Source organism: Emydura macquarii, unplaced genomic scaffold (genome assembly GCF_026122565.2).
Source record: "Emydura macquarii macquarii isolate MOO-44397 ecotype Brisbane River unplaced genomic scaffold, CSIRO-AGI_Emac_v2 contig_799, whole genome shotgun sequence".
In the NCBI taxonomy this organism is placed as follows: domain Eukaryota; kingdom Metazoa; phylum Chordata; order Testudines; family Chelidae; genus Emydura; species Emydura macquarii.
In genome coordinates this window covers 1,200,494-1,213,699 of record NW_027130936.1, presented here as the reverse complement: position 1 = coordinate 1,213,699, position 13,206 = coordinate 1,200,494, and the positions used below count along the sequence as shown (strand labels likewise).

General features: G+C 50.4%; 1 protein-coding gene across 6 annotated transcripts in view; it reads left to right on the top strand.

The window, feature by feature from the left end:
- STRA6 (signaling receptor and transporter of retinol STRA6) overlaps window positions 1-13,206 on the top strand; it is a 42,157-nt gene that overhangs the window by 6,977 nt on the left and 21,974 nt on the right. For all 6 annotated transcript variants that reach the window (XR_010918817.1, XM_067543211.1, XM_067543213.1 and 3 more), the window contains exons 2-3: window positions 5,836-5,966; window positions 12,135-12,213. Coding sequence is in view for 5 of the 6 variants with exons in the window: in XM_067543211.1 (XP_067399312.1) it covers window positions 5,857-5,966; window positions 12,135-12,213 (189 nt within the window). In the remaining variant the exon portion in view is untranslated. The remainder of the gene's footprint in view (window positions 1-5,835; window positions 5,967-12,134; window positions 12,214-13,206) is intronic.

Below are 13,206 nucleotides of genomic sequence, written 5' to 3'. Positions count from 1 at the left end.
CCGTCCCACAGGCTTACTGAGCCTTGGATGCAAGCCTGGGAACTACCTCTTCAATTGTGGCATTAATAATGCACTACCCCGAGCACAGGGGAAGCACCACCTCCCCGCCCACGCCCTGAATCCCCTCACTCATGCCCAGGCTGTGCCGCACACCCACCCGCACTGTTCTTCCTCGAACCATCGGGCGCTGTGCAGCAGTGCAAGACTTTCTCCCACCTCCCGGTGATGCCATCAGAGAGCTGCTGCCACCCGTCGGCCCAGCTCCTCGCTGCTAGCTGGGCTGCAGGGAGTCTCCTCAGGAGCCAGACCCGGTCCCCCCAGCTCTGGCTCTTGTCCAGAGGCACAACTGGTGTGACAGCGAGATTCTCTCCTGGGAGCACTGGGTGAACAGCCCTGCACTGCAGTGCTGGATGAGTCCGCTACTGAATTCTGTTTCTGACTCACCCCAATCCCTGTGCCTAGCCCTGGGCGAAGGGCCGTGGCCTGCCAAATCCACGGTGGCATCGATGTCCTCAGCAGCTGTTTGTTAGTCACAGATGTTCTGTGGGACTCTGCAGCCCATTCCCATGAGCCGGTGATACAGAACTAAACTAACCTGCTTCTCCTCTCACGTACCACCGATACCCCCAGCCTGGCTTGTGCTGGGCCAGTGCTTGGCTGGGGTGCTGCATGCGCTGTTGGGGCCAGTAGCTGGGACTCTGCCTTCTGGGTCAGTCCTGGCCAGTGGCGGCATGGTTCTAGCGTTTGCTTGCTGTGTTTCCAGAGGATGCATTAAGTCAAGGCCTGATCACTTGTGATGTACTTCAGGTACGAAGGAATTTCCAACTTGCCACAATTGTGACTTGATTTTTCTTAGAGTTGCATTGGGCTGTGTGACTTGGTGGCTAGAGCCCAGAACTGGGACTCAGGAGACCAGCTCTGCCACTAGCCTGCTGGGTGACCATGGGCAATTCCCCTCCCTGCTCTGTGCCTCAGTTGCCCCATCTGTAAAATGGGGATAATGATCCTGCCTCCCTTTGTAAAGTGCTGATGAAAAGAGCCATATCAGAGCTAGAGATTGTTGCTGTTTTCCTACAAATGACGCAGCTCAGCGCAAGGTTCATTTCTCTGGTTTTTTCCCCCCCGTGGCATTTCTATAGCTGCACATCATCCGAAGGAACTTTCTCTAGCTCTTTGTGTTGTGTATGTGGGGCACTTGGTGAAATCTAGTTAGGGTTCTTGACAGCTATGGCCTGACATCCAGGCCTTCGGCATAGTAGCTCTGTTTGTATGTTCTTTGCTTCCTGCTCGTCTTAGTCAGTCATGTGACCCATGGCTTCTCTTAGTGGGATGGCTCTTCGGCAGGGCAACTGGCAGGCACTAATGTTGGCTGAGTTAAGCAGGTGTCTCTGCGCTGGTGAAGGCTGGAAGCTGGGAAATGTGCCAGGTTCTTTTTGGAAAGTTCATTGTACAAGGTAGAGTTATCCTACCTAAAACCGCCAAAGGGCGTGACTGCTTTGTCTCCCTCTACCCTTCCCTGCTGAGCCAATGGGCTACAACAGCCAGCTTCACTTCCTGTCCTAAACTGCTGTGTAGTGTTGCTGTGTGCTCTTAAGCAGCTGCTGTGTTCCACCCCAGAGGTGGATAAAGAAATCTCTGTGTAATCAGTTTGTTTGCAAAGAGCTTTGGGATTCTTCGGAACACAGGGTGTTGTATACATTGCTGGCTGGTTCAACAGTGGGCCTAGTAACTCAGTGGTTATATACCACGGCAAGAGAGACAGTATAAAGCCTAGATGGATGACTCTGGAACCCTCTTCCAACACAAACTGGGCTCCTGGCAGGGACTGGTGGGATGAATTTGGGAGAGGCAGAAAAATTTGACTTTTGCGAGGTAACCCTAAAAACTGAACTGTTTTGAAAGCAAGGAGATGGCGACTGTTCTCAAATGCCAGGTTTGGATCTCGGTTTAATTTAAATGCCATGGGCCAGATCCTTGTAGCCGGGCATCACTCTGTCGAGGCTGACTTATGCCAGCTGAGCATCTGGACATATATTTTAGCAGCAGCAGTTGCAACACATGATGAAGCCTGGTTTCCAAGCGCAGGTGCTTTACAAAAGGTTGCCCTGGTCCATCGTTTCTGCAGAAGCCTGGAGTGTGCACCTGGCATTGCTTCCCCTCGGGACGCCTTCCAGGGTGAATAGATTCTTTCATGGTGCTACAGCCAGCTGCGTGGCTTTTACAGGGTTCTTTTTCTGCTGACGGCTGCATTCCTGGAGGGTGAAGTCACAACTGCAGGGGCTGCCTTAGGAGCGGGCTAGATCAAGCACTGTCTGGAAACCATGGTGGTGTCACTAGTCCTGGCTCCCCACAGGTTCTGTAAAGGGTTGGACTAATGATGAATGAGGAGGCAGTACAGTGGCTTCCTTTGGAGCAGGAAGAGTGAGCCTTGTTGCTAAGGCACTGGACTGGGACTCAGGAGACTTGGGTTTAATTCCTGGTTCTGCCAGACTCCTGTGTGACCTTGGCAAGCCTCTTAATTTCTCTATGCCTCAGTTCCTGATGGGCTCCGTTTCCCCCACCCTTTTTCTGCCTCATCTATTTAGGGTGGGAGCCCTTCAGGACAGGCCTGGCATTAGGGGGCTGGCGCACAAGACTTATGAGGAGAGGCTGAGGGAACTGGGCTTGTTTAGTCTGCAAAAGAGAAGAGTGAGGGGGGATTTGATAGCTGCCTTTAACTACCTGAAGGGGGGTTCCAGGGAGGATGGAGCTAGGCTGTTCTCAGTGGTGGCAGATGACAGAACAAGGAGCAATGGTCTCAAGTTGCAGTGGGGGAGGTCTAGGTTGGATATAAGGAAAAAGGTTTTTCCCTAGCAGGGTGGTGAAGCACTGGAATGGGTTACCTAGGGAGGTGGTGGAATCTCCATCTTTAGAGGTTTTTACGGTGTGGCTTGACAAAGCCCTGCCTGGGATGATTTAGCTGAGGTTAGTCCTGCTTTGAGCAGGGGGTGGGACTAGATACCTCCTGAGGTCCCTTCCAACCCTCATCCTCTGAATCTATAATCTCGCTCTGTGCCTGTACAGCAGCTGGCACAAGAGGCCTCACACTTGATAGCGGGACTGTAGGAGCTAATGGGTAGAGAAGGGGCCCAGCTAATCTGGACTCTGCAGACATTCTGGGGTGGTCAGGACTGAGTGTTCGATGCAGCTGCCCTTTTATTTCCATAAGGGGCTGCAAAGTTGGGACTTGGAGCCAAACATGTCCCACGTGCGGGGGCGTTTGGCCGTCGAGGGGTGTCTTTGGGCCTACCGCTGTGCAAGGCAAAGTTTCATTCTGCACCGAGACTCAAGAGTGGCATCAGCTGATGGTAGCAGGTGGTAGTTTCCTTGTCTGTGTCAGAGGGCAGATGGGGACTTGCGTCCCTTGGAGAGGCGTGAGGAGGATGGCTTGGATGCTGTTTGGAAAGTGCTTTGAAGGTGTCAAATAGAATCCTAGAACCCTAGGTTTAGAAGGGAACAAAAGGGTCATCGAGTCAAAACCACTGCAAAGATACAGCATTTGTTGTGTCCAAACAGTACTGTGCGTGCCGAGCAGTATTCTTCAGTGACAAACACTTGCTGTGTACACGTAGGTGTTGGTGCGCAACGCGACGGCGCGACAACGTTTGTCTGCAACTCTTCCCGCGCCTTCCACAGAGCCACGTAGCAGCCATGGACCATCGTCCGCATCTTCCCCAGAGAACATTCCTGGCTTGGTCTCTCCATGGAGTAACATGCTCTAATGCAAAACCTTGTTGCCATTAAGAGAAAATAATTTCCCAGCAGTCTGAATGTGGGGTGTCCGATATGAAGATCTGTGGATACAAGAGCACGTGAGGTTGCTGTTAAAGTTTGCATTGGAGTATGAATTGGATAGAAACTGGGATGTATGTCAGTGTCTGGAGACAGAAGGGATAACTTCTCACGGAGTGTGTTACTAGCAGTATTACAGGCAACATGAAGGTGGCAAGGAATGCTGGAGAGATTTTTCCTTACTTCTCCGCTTTTCAGGTTCTAGGGGAGTCTGGAGGAACTTGAAATGTCACTAACTGAGCTCTTACTTTGTGGGAGGACTTTGTTTTGTTTTTTCCCCATAGAAACCTCTAATTGAATCAGGAGTCTGCAAATAAGGCTCTAATTCTCCTGTCTAGCTGTCCTGGGATCTTTCCAGTACTGGTTTTTGTTTGGACTGGGCTGGAGATATAATAAGAAAAGCTTCTCTTGTGATATTAATTTGGTCCCAGATGCAATCGGGAAAGTCGCATACAAGGACCTGTCTTATCCTATTTTAACTAAACATTTTCAATTGCCAGCTCTGCCACAGACTTCCTCTGAGCTCTTTGGCAAGTCACCCAGGCCCAAATCCTCCAAGGTATTTAGGCTCCCAGCTTCCACTGAAATCAGTCAATTGAAGTTGCTGATTTCAATGGAAATTAGACTAAATTCCTTTGAGGATCCGGGCCTAAGTCTCCCTCTTCCTCCGCTCCCCATCTGTAAAACAAGGACGATCTGTCCCAGGCGAATACATTCGACTGTGCTCCAGCAATGTGGGAATGGGAACCATATGCTCTCTTAGGCAAAGAAATGCTGCAAGAGTGTTGCAAAAAAATCGTTAAAAAATTCAGTGCTGTAATAAATTGCTATTTCTTTTCACTATTGAAGAGAGATGGTAAATGTCAAGACCAGTCTGTGGCAGCCACAAGCAAGTTTACAAAAAAATATTTTGTATCCCTCAATCTGTAGGGGGAAGCAGGGGGGCTGTTCCAAGTATGAGAGAGAGGGATCATGGCAAAAGAATGTTCAAACCTGGGAACTTAAAGGTAGGCGTCTGAATCCATAGGTAGGAATCTAGATAAAAGTGCTGGGCATCGACCATCGCCATCGATTTCAACAGGCAGTGGGAGTGTGCGATACCTCTGAATGTTAAGCCACTTTTATTTATTTGCCCGTGCATGGATTTGGGAGCCTAACTCCAGCCTCTCAGGTTCAAAAATCTTGGCCTGTCGAGTCCATTCTGCACTGCAATTGGAAACCTGTAGCGGAGCGGAGAGAAGCAGCGTGGCTGTCAAACTCCTCTGCAGGTTCTGAGATGGCCCAGGGGAAGCGAAGGTGAGACAGAGGAGCTGCCACACTGGCTTGAGCAAAAAGCACAGGGGCCAGGCTGTTAGTGCGTGACAATGCCAGCCACCACGTGGGTCAGAGGCTTAAAATGCCCCAGGAAGGGCGCAGGACACGGCTCGATCCTGTGCTCAGACGGTGACCTCACTGATCTGATTGTGTCCTTTCTAGGTTAGCCTGACAGCCAGAGCTTGCCCCTTGCACAACTCCCAGCTTTCACCTAAATGCTGTTAAGCAACCACAACAAAGGCTCTGATTCTGTGGGCATCGTGAGGCTGGGGGTGTGTGCAAGGGACCCAGCGCAACAAACATGCCTTGAGCTCTTTAATCTCTTTAGCTCCAATCAAGACTGGATCTTTCACGGTGGAGATTTGGGGTTTTTTTTTTTTGTTTTATTTCCCTCCCCTTCCATTTTCATCAGCTGTTGACATGGTGCAAATTCACTTTGCAAAGAGTTCTAACAGGGGGGGAGACTCCCTCTCCCCTTTCCCCCCAATCTGTTGACGTGAAACTCCAGTACCTAGAGCATAAAGTCGTCTGCATAATCTTAGCATTTTGAACGGACCGTAGGGAGCTCCAGGGAAGGCGTTTATAGCAGTCCTTGGGGGGGAATTTTTCCTCTATAAAGAACAGAAGGCAAGATTTTTTTTTTTTTTTTTTTTTTATTTTCATTTTTTAATTTGTCTTTCTTTTTCCCAGCGGAAGTAGAGAGAGAAGGGAATGGTGAACAACAGCGCCTTGGCAGTACACGGCTCCCTTGCTTACGATGACTTTGCCAGTCCTGACTGGTACATGTACGAGACCATGGACCCCGAGACGCCACAAGACGAGTGAGTGATCAACCTTTGGGTTTTTCCCCAGTTACAACCTGTGGCCGGAGGGGTCCTGTCCCCAGTTAGGCGGGGAATCATTTTTATCTCAAATTCCCATTTTCCCGGAATGAAATTTTATTTTTTTGATCAAGAAAGTAGAATCTCCCCTCCATGCGTGCACATCTCTTCCCGTCTCCTCACCTTCCCAACTTTCTCCTGGCAACTACTTCCCACTAGTGATTATTTTTTTAGAAAAATGACTCATTTTAAGAACTGCAATAGCAACACTCGACTCTGATTGGCTGTAAAACCTGACCACTCTGTGCCTCGGTTTCCCCATCTTTAAGGTGGGGCTAATGACTCCCAGCTACCTGACATAGGCGCTGATCCTTCAGCATACAAAGCACTATGTTAGTGTTATCTGCTCATCACCATACTGGTAACGCTCTTTGTTGGCGCTCACGGCATCTGATTTTTGGGGAGGAGGGACCTGAAGGCTGCCTGCCTCCATAACACCAGTGCTGGCAAATGGTATCATTAAGGGATTTCACTATTTCCTCTCTCCACCTTTTCCTGTTTCTTGGCATGAACACTTTAAATTGGCCTCCTGTTGACAACAGCAGGTTGGGGCGTCCCACCCAGGCCAGCTAAGACAGTTGCTTTGCCATATAGGACGGAGTTCTCCATTCCAATGCCCTGACTGTGTAACGCGTTGTTACTGTCCAATACACAGAGGAGATGAGTCTGTAAAGCCTCCAGCTAAGGAGCCTTAGCTCTTTAGCACAATGTAGCGGCTCATGCTTTTAGTCCTGGGGGGCTCTGGTGCAATGCCAAGTGTCTGCCATGAGGGCGACTTCCCATATCTGCACTGCAGGTAACATTTGTGTGTCCCTGGTGGTGATATTTATGTGCAGGGTGCTCTCAAAGGAGTCCTTTGCCACTTAGCCACCTGATGCTTGTTCCAGCAATTACTACAGCGTTCCGATGGATCTGTTGTCTTGGGGGAAAATATTACCCCTTGTGGATGAACTGCATATTTAGCTCCATTTATATAGCGTGTTCCCAGCAAGAGCTGATGGCTTGTGGCAAATGCTTGTTACCACGCAAACTACAGAGACAACAGCCCCTGCATCTGCTCCGCCATGCTTAGCAAACCACGTTTTCTCTCTTCCAGCTGGATCCTGCTGCTACTGCAGTTCTTAGGAGCAGGACTGAGCACAGAGTCTTGCTTCATTTCCATGCGCTGTCAAATTTTGGCTCTGTGGCCCTGATTCAGGACAGTACTCAAAAGCACGTGATTAACATTAAGCGTTCTTGAATCTGATCCTACGTGATGATGGGGGAAGGGAATGGTTTTCTTCTTTCCTAGTGGAAATACAATTAACCCTTTGCTCCATGGTTGCCAATGGGAACAGGAATTTAGCACCATGAACAAAAACCTGTGATGTTGGCGAAGTCTGCTAACATTTTGACCAAGGTTCTAACCCTGGATCCATATTGGGGCAAACACCACTGACATTCTGGTTGGAGGTTGAGCACTCCGGGTTGTCGGAAAAGCTTGGACTGAACTATACAAAACCGTTTTTGATTATTTTGCTTTGCAGGCTCTAAAATGTTAGTGTTGTTTAGTGCCTCTGATTTTATGCCCCTCTGCATTTCTGGGTTTGGATGAAGTGAGCGTGCTGAAATATTGCTCCAAGGGCTTTTCTGCCCTTATGAAATAAGCAAAGCCTCCCAAATCTCTCAGAACAACCTGCTCTTACAGGCTGCTTTCACTGCAGAAAGAGAGGCGGTTTTAGATGGTGAGGTGTCCACCCGGATGTTACATCAAGAGAGCTAAGGCCCAGGCAGACCTTTGTCCTGCTATGGGTGGCCTATGTTTTACGGTGACTAGCTACCCTGAGGTAAACGCTACAGTGCTTTGCCTGCACTAGGATTTTACACTGAGCTAGCTACCTTGAAATAAAAACATGCCACTTCTGGTGAAGATCAAGCCCTAGTGAGACTTCAGCCTGACTCTTGCAGATGAGGGAGGTTTGGGGAAGTATCTGAACTTCAGAACGCTTCTCTAGTCTTCTGCTAGCGACCAAACAAGTCAATGACACCTAAGAGCAGGTCTGCACTACAGACCTGTGTCAGTATAGCTCAGGGGTGTGAAAAATATACAGCCCTGAACGAGGTCATTACACCAAGATAGCACGTCTACATGGTGGGTTGTGTCTATGGGAGAGCCTCTCCTGGGAGATGGATTAACTACACCGATGGGAAATGCTCTCCTGTTGGCGAACTAGCATCTTCACTAAAATGAAGTGCTGTGTGTAAAGACAAGCCTTCGGTGTGAGCCTTAGGGAGGCAGTGTGGCCTACTGGATAAAGCACTGGGTTTTGCCACTGACCTGCTGGGTGACCTTGGGCAAGTCATTTCCTCTCTCTCTGCCTCAGTTTCCCCATCTCTAAAATGGGGGTAATGATACTGCCTTCCTTTGTGATGTTCTTTGGGATCGACTACTGCACGGTGCTAGATAAGAGCTCGGTAGTATTACTACATGACTGACTGCTTTCCATTCCGTGTCTTCTGAGGAAGGCAGGTCTGATGAGAGCTCGGGGGCTCTCAAGCGTCAGTGTGGAGTGCAGGTGCCTGCAAGGTGCTTCATCTAGGTGTGACTGGCCAGCCCTGCTTTCCATCCTGTTCACTATGGCCACGCACTGCCCCTTGACCACTCTCGACTGTCTGTAGTGGGAGAAGGGTTTAGGCCCAAACTTCCAGCAGGGATTAATGATTTTAGGTGCCGCAATTTTAAGAGGTGTAACTTGTGACTCATTTAAAGGGGCTGATGGCCGTAGGTCGGGGTGCTCAGTCCTCTCTGAAAAGCAAGTTGCATGACCCAGAATTAAGATGCCTAAAATCAGCCTTTGTTTAACGCTTATTTCCTCCACTTGCTCTGCTTTTCACATCCCGCTCTCATTTGTTCTCTTCCTCCTCGCATGCTCTCTGCTCCCTTACTCCTATGGTCTTTCCTCCCCCACTGGCAGCTCAGAGCTTCTCTGCTGCTGATGGCTGCCTCCCACTGGTGGCTCCTGCATCATCTCTTTTTATTCAGCAGCCGACCTGCCTCCCGCTCCTTCCCTGCAGCCGTCCTTACAGAACTCCGGGCTCCTCTTTGTATCACGTGACCACCCACCTCTTTCCATCAGCCCTTCTCCCGACTGGCCCTGGGTTTTTAACCCTGCATGACTTGCCCATATACTAAGGACTTTGGAGGTGGGGGGTAGGGCTGGCACTGTTCCCTGCCCAGCTGGCTTCCTAGCCAACCTCCCAGCCTGGTTTCACCCGCTGCTCTTACTCCCTGTCTCAGGCTGAAAGCAAGAGGGGCTCAATAGTTTAGTGGAGCAGCGTGGTGAGTTGAGAAGCTGCTCCGTGCTGGAGAGCTTGACCGCAGGGGAGATCAGGTTCTCTGGAGGTTTCCGAAGGAGGCTGGGTAGCCATCGGTCTCGGACACAACCAATCCTGCATCGTGGCCAGGGGTTAGACTAGGCTCTATGACAAAGTATTATTCTCTGGATTACAGTCGTGCCTAGAGGTGCCGATGTGCTAGGTGCTGTATAAACACTTACTGGGAGACGACCCTGGCCCTGAAGGATTTACAATCTCGGTAGACCAGACAGAGAGCCCTGTCATGCCCACTGTATGGAGGCAAAGAGGCTGAGTGACATACCCCCGGTGACACCGAGTCTGTGGAAGAGCAGGGAATTGAACCTTGGTCTCCAGAGCCCCATTCCATTGCCTTAGCCACAGGATCATTCTCCTGGGAGGCCTTGTGCCGGCTTCCAGAAAGAGTTGCTGTCAGCCCAGCTAGAGAGGGTGGCTGGGCAGTGGGGGAAGGCGGCAAGGGGTGGGGGTGGAATGGAATGGTACCCAGGGCCTGCTGAAATGGGAAGGGCTCACTGATCAGCTGGGTGGGGGAGAGAGGCAGGGACACAAGCAGGCGAGGAGTGAATGGGGAGCAGATTTTCTGTGCCTAGCTATCAGCTTGGTCACCAAACCCAGCATTTGTTTGTCACGAAGGCCTGTGGCCAGATCTCTCTGGCTCTATCCTACAAGCTGATTTCTCAGGTGGATGAAAACCTCCCAGACTAATTTAGCTCTGCCTCAAATCTCCTGACCTCCCTGCCCGGCGCGGCTGCGTCCTGCTGTAAGGACATCCGCCGAATGCTTTTTGTTCTTACTTTTGAAAGAAAAGCCATTCAGACGAAAGTGTGCGGTGCTTCTGTGCGGGTGGGGAAGCTAACGTGCCGAGATGGCGGAAGACTTCAGAGATGGTGACGGAAAAGAGTCAGCTATTCCTGCCTGTGTTTGCAAATGCAGACTGCTTGTAGAAGCATTTTATGATTGCCTTATAACAGGTTTACACAACTGCTGTGTGGTTAGCACCAATGAAGTTACAGGGCTGCTCTCTGGCCATCGGGACAGACTGACTGACTGACGTAGGTTTTCAGTTCTGCTTCCAGAGTGCAGCTCTGGTGTCTATAGCTGCATGAAAGGTAACCTCAGAACCACTTACAAACACCAGACACACGGGCTCTTCTCACTCTGAAGCCCAGCTCTGCAGGAGTGAATGGAAACCTGCTTGGGAAGGCTCATAGACAGCTGTAACCCATGCCCTCACTCAGCAGACAGCAGAGCCCTGATCACTGCAGGTCGGTGCAGTCTCTAAAACCAAACGGCGTTCAGCGACCATAGCCTTCGAGAGCACTGCATGGATGTGGCTTTCAAAGCACCTTGCAAAGGCCGTGAGCGCTATTATCCCCATCCTACAGATTGGGAGACTGACGCAGCGCAGAGATTAAAGCAAACGGGGCAGTCAAGGCTGGAGCTTAAGTCTCTAGCGCTGTGTTTGGGCCATTAGACTCCTGTCTGCCTTTCAGACGCCTTGAAAGATTCCAGTGTGGTTGGATGTGTGTGGAATAAAGCGATAGTTAAGAAGTAACATCAATAGACTAGGGTAGTGCCCCAGGATAACTAGTCTCGGGCGGCTACATCGCAGTAGAGGAACCGATGGGACATGTAACATCAAGAAGAAATGTTTTATTTTTCAAAGCAAGAGGCTCTTGCGCCTAGCCTAGGGTTCCGTTAAAACTAAGGCTGCATGAACCATCCAAGACGCCTACTGAACCTTTAGAAAGGTTTGGAGCAGTTCTTAAAACGCTTCCTCCCTGGCCCCCAAATGCATTTTGTGGCTTTTCTGTCCCAGCTCTGGAATCTTTTCATGAGTGACTCACCGTGAATTCCGGACTGTGTGCACCCAGATGGTTCACAGACATGGGGATGCCTTGTTGAAGTCCTGGCTCAAATCCTCCTGCCACTCTTCCCTAATGCAATTAACACAGGACTGGGAGTCAGCATTTGGGGGTGACTCTGACACTGACTCTGGCTGGGACCATAGGAGCATCACCTAGCCACTCTGACCCCTTTGCTCGAGACAGAGTTGTCCTCGGGCAGTTCCCCACTGCTTTGTCCAAAGCATGTGAGGAATGGTTCCCCAGCCTCTTTCACTACAGCAGACTTGATCCTGCTGCCATGAAAGTCAATGGCAAAATGCTTGTTGACTTCAGTGCTGGTGGGTTGGGCTCATTGTCAGGCTCAACCTGACATTTCCTCTGCTTAATTAGAGCCCCTTACTCCTAGTTATTCCGCCGTGGTCCACCCAAACCCATTCCCCTTCTCTTTCCTGGCTGTGGCATTTCCTCCCGTCAAACACGTTTTACATGGAGATCAGTCTCCCTGAGTCACTGAGCCCCAGCGATGCAAAGGTAGTGGCTTTTAATCTTCGCTCATAAATCAGCCTTTCCAGCCCCTCAGTCATGTGGTTGCTCTCCCTTTGGAATCCCTTGGATTTGTAGCCCAGATCCCTCCCATTAGTGGAATGTATTTCAAATGATATGTACAATCTACCAAGTGTCACCCCGGCCTTCTGTGCAGAAGGCAAGCTTTCTGTAGGCCGGCTAAGCTATTGACAAAAGTGCAAGCGCTGTGGAATTAAAGAAATATCCTTCCCCTCCCCCCGAGGCTGGAAAAGCACCTGGTGCAGAATTCTCCTCTAGTCACAGTACGTTTGACTTCCCCATATCTTCGCTCCTCCTTTATGAAATTAATATCTTCTGAATGGCTTTATTTCTCTTCTTTCAGCATGTCTCCTAGTGTCGTCCCGGGCTGCGACCCCACCATCCCCTACAACCTTTATCACATCTGCATGGCTCCTGTATCGGTGAGTATCTGCAGAGATTCCATCTTTGGATGAGGCTGGGGTTTGTGCAGCTTTTGGAGGGAAGTCCCATCTGTCCGTCTGTATTGCTGAGGCAGTAATTACTGCATGGTACCGGCTGAAGAACCTCCCCCAGAAGCTCAGACTAGATGAGCATAAAGGTCTCCTCTCTCTGGCCTTAATCTCTGACCCGTGCTCGTGAGTGTGATACGATTGCCCAGGCTGCCTTGGTCATGTGGGAATTGGAGGATTTGGCTCAGCAGACCTGTCAGTTAGGCACCTCCTGAGCTGCTGAAGGTCCCTGGCTTATCAGAAGAGCAGATGGGTCTGCTGCGGCCCATACTTCACGCTGCCTCCAGGGTAATTTGGTCTCTGTCCCCCATGCAGCCTTTGGCCAGGGTGCCAATAATGGTGGTAGTTTTGCAAGATAGACGCCTTTCCACTAGGAACTTCGCTGAGATCCTCTTTGCCTCCAGCTCTTCACGCAGGCCACTCAGTTGGGCACTGATGGGTAATGGCTTTCGCTCACCTCCACCCAAAGTTTGGAGGAGTTGGGACAAAGATCCAGCTGACTGGGCACTCTCTGGACCTCTCGCCCATAGCTGATAATGCCTCCCTTCCACGAAGAGAACTGGACGTGCATGCTGGGTCCTAAGTGGCCCTGGCAGAAGCTGGCTGAGCCTCTGAATCACAAGGCTGGGTAGAGTCACCAGCACAGAGACGAATCTGGCGTCCTGGAAATGGGGCTCCTTCCCCCAAGGATGATGTATCGAAGGTGAACTCAGGGGAGCGATGGAGGAAGGAAGAGAGGTTTAAAAAAATGAGATGGCAAGGGGCTGTACTGACCCACTTCATTCTGTGTCTGTTGAAATCTTTGGGGTGCGGATAAGGGTCAAGTCCTTGGCTGGTGTGTGTAAATCATCCTGGCTCCATTACAGTCAAGGGGAGGGACAGACTGCCATCCACTGAGGCGCTAGCTCCCTGCTTCTTCTTTGG